This window comes from Pangasianodon hypophthalmus, chromosome 8, assembly GCF_027358585.1.
Source record: "Pangasianodon hypophthalmus isolate fPanHyp1 chromosome 8, fPanHyp1.pri, whole genome shotgun sequence".
NCBI lineage: Eukaryota > Metazoa > Chordata > Actinopteri > Siluriformes > Pangasiidae > Pangasianodon > Pangasianodon hypophthalmus.
Window position 1 is genome coordinate 18,542,020 of NC_069717.1, and position 6,021 is coordinate 18,548,040.

Consider the following 6,021-nt stretch of genomic DNA (forward strand, 5'->3'; position numbering starts at 1 on the left):
GGGAACGCCCCCGCGTGACCGCGCTCTGAATCACGTGTCTAATCCGTCCAATGGATGGGCGAGACGTCACGGGCAGGGTGACGTAGCGACCCGGAAGCATAAAAGCCCGAGCGGCGAGCCCCGCGTTAGCTTACTGGAAAATGAAGCAAGCGCCGCAGGGACGCCGGAAGTGTGGCACCGAGACGCAGCGTCTCGTTCCCTCGGGGAACCATGGTTACATACGTAACCTGGAGACGTTCCCCTTCAGGAACTCGAGCTGCGTCACGAAACGCTATGGGAACGAGTATACCCACGCCGCCAGACTTACAAGTCCCTGCCTCCAGGAGGAGGCAAGCCTAAGGCACAAGGACAGAGGAGCTGGGAGTGGCCCGGGTATCTAGGTCATAAAACCTAGCAAAGGTCAGGGGCGTGGACCATCCCGCCGCGTTGCAGATGTCCTGTAAGGACACACCCGCCAGAAAGGCCTTAGAGGCCGCCACCGCTCGGGTAGAGTGAGCCTTGACCCCCAGGGGACTGGGGAGACCAGAGGACTCGAAAGCCAGAGAAATGGATTCTACAATCCACCGGCTGAGGGTCTGCTTAGAAGCAGGAAAACCCCTCTTAGGGGGACCAAAGCAAACAAGCAACTGGTCCGCCTTTCTCCACAGGGCAGTTCTGTGGACGTACGCGTCCAGTGCTCGCACTGGACACGTACAATTGAGCTTCCGATGGTCGGGCTCCCTAAAGGGAGGAGGACAGAAAGCCTGCAGCATGACCGGCCGTGGTGCCGAGGAGGGGACTTTCGGTACGTACCCCGCTCGGGGGTACAAGAATGCTTTGGCCAAACCAGGCGCAAAGTCTAAATAGGAAGGGGCCACCGAGAGGGCCTGAAGATCCCCCACTCTCCTAAGAGAGGAAATTGCCAAGAGAAAGGCAGTTTTCAACGTCAGAAGACGGTCCGAAATCTCCTCTATGGGCTCGAAGGGGGGTTTACAGAGAGCCTCTAAAACCACGGCCAGGTCCCACGAGGGGACCCGAGATCGAGCTGGAGGTCTGATCCTCAGCGCACCGCGGAGGAAACGTGTCACCCAGGGGTGCCTGCCCACTGACTGGCCATCGAGAGGGGCGTGGCAGGCCGCAATAGCCGCCACGTACACCTTCAGGGTGGAGTGGGTCAGTCCCGCGGAGAGGCGGGCCTGCAAGAACTCCAGCACTGTACCAACTGGGCAGTGAACAGGGTCAAGCCGGCGGTCTCCGCACCAGGAAGTGAAAAGTTTCCACTTCAGGGCGTACAGTTTCCTCGTAGAGGGAGCTCTGGACTGGAGGATGGTCTCCACAACCTCGGTTGAGAGACCGGAAGCGCGGAGTTGTGCCCCCTCAGAGGCCACACCCACAGCTTCCACAGCTCCGGGCGGGGGTGAAGATGGCCCCCCGCCTGTGAGAGGAGATCCCTCCTGATCGGAATCTCCCATGGGGAGCCGTCTAGGAGGGAAATCAGGTCCGAGAACCATACTCGGCCCGGCCAGAACGGGGCTACTAACAGTAGACGAATTCCGTCCCGGCGCACTCTCTCCAGAACTCCCGGGAGCAGAGCGACCGGAGGAAAGGCGTACAGACGCAGCCTCGGCCACGGCTGTACCATGGCATCCAGTCCAAGAGGAGCTGGATGAATCAGAGAGAACCAAAGGGGACAGTGCGACGTCTCCTGCGTCGCAAACAGATCCACCTGGGCTCTGCCGAACATACGCCATATGAGCTCCACCACCTCGGGGTGGAGTCTCCATTCCCCGGGCACCGGCCCCTGCCTCGACAGGGCGTCCGCTCCCACGTTGAGATGACCAGGGATGTAGGCCGCTCTCAATGAGAGGAGGTTCCCTTGGGACCACACAAGGATCTGGAGCGCCAGCCTGTAAAGGGGGCGCGAACGCAGACCTCCCTGGCGGTTGATGTAAGAGACCACCGTCGTGTTGTCGGTGCGCACCAACACGTGGCGGCCTCTTAGGTCTGGGAGAAAGTGTTTCAGAGCTAGAAACACGGCCAGCATCTCCAGGCGGTTGATGTGCCAAGTGAGATGGCGGCCGCTCCACAGACCACGGGCAGGACGGCCACTCATGACCGCTCCCCATCCGGTGAGGGACGCATCCGTCGCTAGCACTACGCGGCGACCAGGAGTTCCCAGGACCGGGCCCTGAGACAAGAACCCAGGTTCTCTCCACACAGCTAAGGCACGGCGGCATCGTCGCGTGACCTTGATCATGCGGAGCGGGTTTCCTCTGTTTCGGAAAAACCCCCTGGTCTTGAGCCACCACTGTAGGGGTCTCATGTGCAGCAGGCCAAACGGTATCACGTTGGACGCAGCTGCCAATAGGCCCAGCAGTCTCTGAAACTGCTTTACAGTGAGTGACCGGCCTACTTTCACTCTCGCGACCGCTGTGAGGACCGACTCGATCCGAGCAGGAGACAAACGTGCCTGCATCGTGGTCGAATCCCACACGACGCCTAGATAAGCGGTTCTCTGAGCTGGAGAAAGCACGCTTTTCTCGGCGTTTAGTCTTAACCCCAGTTCCTTCATATGGGCGAGAACGGCATCTCGATGCCGAGCCGCCATCTGCTCTGAATGAGCTAAAATCAACCAGTCGTCGATATAGTTCAGTATGCGGATGCCCTGTAGTCGCATAGGAGCCAGGGCAGCATCCACGCACTTCGTGAAGGTGCGGGGTGAGAGTGCTAGGCCGAAGGGAAGAACCCGATACTGGTAAGCTTCGCCCCCGAAAGCGAACCTCAGGAACTTCCTGTGCGGGGGAAGGATGGAGATGTGGAAATACGCATCTTTTAGGTCGATCGTGACGAACCAGTCCTCGGACCTGATCTGAGACACGACCTGAGTGACCGTAAGCATCCTGAACTTCAGTCGAGCGACTGAGAGGTTCAATTGCCGCAAGTCCAAAATGGGACGCAGCCCTCCCCCCTTCTTGGGAACAATGAAGTACCGGCTGTAGAACCCTGACTCCCTGTCGTGAGGAGGGACCACCTCGATGGCCTCCTTCCTCAGGAGAGTACGTACTTCCTGCTCCAATACCAGAGCCTGCTCGGGACCCACCACAGTGGGAAGAACCCCAGAAAAATGAGGTGGAGGCGAGCCGAACTGAATTCGGTAGCCTCTTTCTACAGTACGCAGGACCCAATGAGACACATTCGGCAGAAGTTTCCACGCTGCCAGAAAGCTCACTAAGGGAATCAGTCTCTCGAGACTGACCTCTGGTGTAATAGAAGCGGTTAGCTGGGTGCCCTGAGGCGGCGAACCGACATGGGGGAAATGAGCTAACCGCTGCGAAGGCCTCAGGAGAGGCCGCGAGCCTCCCAGACTCGCTACGTTGCCGGGCGAGAACTGGGAGAGGCGCTCGCTGGAGACCGCTGCGCCCTGAAGCACCATAGGTGGCAGGGTTGGCAGATCGACCTCCTGAGGGCACTGGGGGGACCCGGGCACCGTAAGATGAGGTGTACGCCGCGTCGCCCCAGAGGGGCCCGCCCTCGGAAGCCCTGGGCCAAAACCATCAGGGCTTCTTAGCCGCGGCCCTTCTGGACATGAGGACGGTCCTCAGATCCGCCTTAGTGCCCGAAGGGCCGGGCCCAGAGCGTCGTCGCGACTCCTGCTCCCGCCTCGGGGGAGCACGGGAGGCGACGCTCTGCTTTTGGGCCTCCCTGTAGGAGGGGGCCGTACACGGAGGGGGCTGCCCCCGCCCGGCAGCCCCACGAGCTAGAGAGCGACGGGGGAGGAACCGCTGGAACGCCGCCGCCTGAGCACGGGCCTGCTGGTATCTCTCGACGACGGAGTCTACCGCGTCGCCAAACAGGCCCGAGGGAGTAAGCGGGGCGTCCATGAGCACGACCCTGTCCTTCTCTTTCATATCGGACAGGGTCAGCCAGAGATGCCTCTCCGCTGCCACCAGGACTGCCATAGACCGACCGATAGCACGGGCGGTCTCCTTGGTGGCGCGGAGGGACAGGTCAGCGGCCCGCCTGAGCTCAGCTACCTGCTCAGACGTACTCTCCCCCTGCTCATCCAGCTCTGTAAGCAGGTCAGCCTGGTACGCCTGTAACACCGCCATGGTGTGCAGACACGCACCGGCCTGACCTGCTGCCGTGTACGCCTTGCCTACCAGCGCTGAGGTGGTCCGCAGCGGCTTGGTAGGCAACGCCGGAGCCTTCAGGGACGATGCAGCAGCAGGGGACAGATAGCTGGCTAGCGTCTGTTCAACCCTGGGCATCGCCCTGTAGCCGGAGTAGTCCAGCCCCGCCACATTAGCGTAATGGGAAGACGTGGGACTGAACAACCGGGCCGAAAATGGCCTATTCCAGGACCTCGACACCTCAGTGTGGAGGTCCGGAAAAAAGGGCAGGCTCCGGGGCGGAGGTGGCGGCCTACTGCGCAAAAAACGCTCCTCCAGTCTAGAGCCCTGAGGCTCAGGCCGTGACTCAGCGGGCCAGTCAATGCTAAGCTTAGCGACTGCCCGTGCAACCACCTCGAGCAGCTCCCCGTATTGAGGAGACTGCGGCTCAGGGTCGACGCTCTCCACATCGACCTCCTCGGAGGACGATAGGTGGAGCGCCGAGTCCGCTCCCCGGGGGGAAGAAACCGCAGAGCGTGCTTCCGAGCCCAGGGAGGGGACAGAGGACCTGGAGGGTGAGGAAGGAGAAAGGGACGGGCCCGTCTCCATTCCCTCCGCCAGGTCCATCTGCGAGCCCCACGAGCGCAACCGCCGCTCTGCCTCGGCAGAAGCGGGGCCGGCACCGCGAGGCACGCTAGTGAGGGCTCCCTCCTCAAAGAGAGCCCAGCGGGAGCGGAGAGTGCGCAGCGGTAAACGCTCGCAATGTGCGCAGCCGGCTCCCTCGAGAGCCGACTGAACATGCTCCGCTCCCAAACAGGCAACGCACAGACTGTGTGTATCCCCGCCCGTAATAAATCGCGGACAGGGAGGAACACACGGCCTGAAGCGCTGCCCGCTCTCGCCCTTAGTCTTAACCTTGGCTTTAGGCATGCCAACGATAAAACACCAAAAGACAAAAAAGACAGACAATAAACACAGAGCGCTTGCTGAAAACAGGAAGCTAACGCGGGGCTCGCCGCTCGGGCTTTTATGCTTCCGGGTCGCTACGTCACCCCGCCTGTGACGTCTCGCCCATCCATTGGACGGATTAGACACGTGATTCAGAGCGCGGTCACGCGGGGGCGTTCCCATAGCGTTTCGTGACGCAGCTCGAGTTCCTGAAGGGGAACTACATTTTGGCAGCTGTGCAAAATAACACAATATTTCTTCTGCTATCTATGCAGGAAGTTATGGGAGGATACATATCCACTCACATCGATCAGACATAATATTAAAACCACTGAAAGGTGAAGTGAATAACATTAATTAGAACTGATTAGTTAGAACTTAGTACATGGCACCTTTTGTTTGAACCCACCCTTTTTGAAGTGATCAAAAATATTGGAACATGTGACTGGAACATGTTTCTTGTTGCCCAGGTGTGCCCTGTTAGATTCATTGTTCAAACAATTAATAACTCTGAATGTCTACTCTTGGTTTTACCAGTGAAGACTGCATTTGTTGTTAAAAGGAACGTCTCTTGCCATCCCAGAGAGGGCAGGTTGCAAGGTGAGATGTGTTTTCACTTTTACCCGATCACACAACCCTGATAGAGCACCACAATGAGACTCCCCTGGGCATGGTTGTATGCAGCCGCCCCTATCATTTACCTGAACACAAGAAAAATGTAGTTTGGGATGATCTCAAGGCTATGTTCAACATAGGCGTAATCAAGTCCCACGGTGATTGAAGCAGCCCCATGGTCTTGGTGGCCAATGTGGTGCCATACAGTGATGAACTGTTTGATCAGTTAGTATGCAGTTGGACAGTGTCTGGTCTTCCACTTGGGCCATGGGCAGTGAGGCAGCTCTCGGTGCTGGCTGGCTATTATTGTAGGTTTGTACCTAGTAGTAGGGGTTGTGCATTCAGTAAGGGAGAGCAAATATGGTACCAT

At 58.8% G+C, this 6,021-nt stretch overlaps 1 protein-coding gene across 1 annotated transcript; it reads right to left on the minus strand.

Annotated features, from left to right (window-relative positions):
• Positions 1–247: 247 nt before the first annotated feature.
• LOC128318683 (uncharacterized) lies at positions 248–2,358 on the minus strand. Its single transcript, XM_053235819.1, has one exon. The coding sequence runs from the start codon at positions 2,214–2,216 to the stop codon at positions 336–338; it is 1,881 nt and encodes a 626-aa protein (XP_053091794.1). The 5' UTR covers positions 2,217–2,358; the 3' UTR covers positions 248–335.
• Between the last annotated feature and the right edge of the window lie 3,663 nt (positions 2,359–6,021).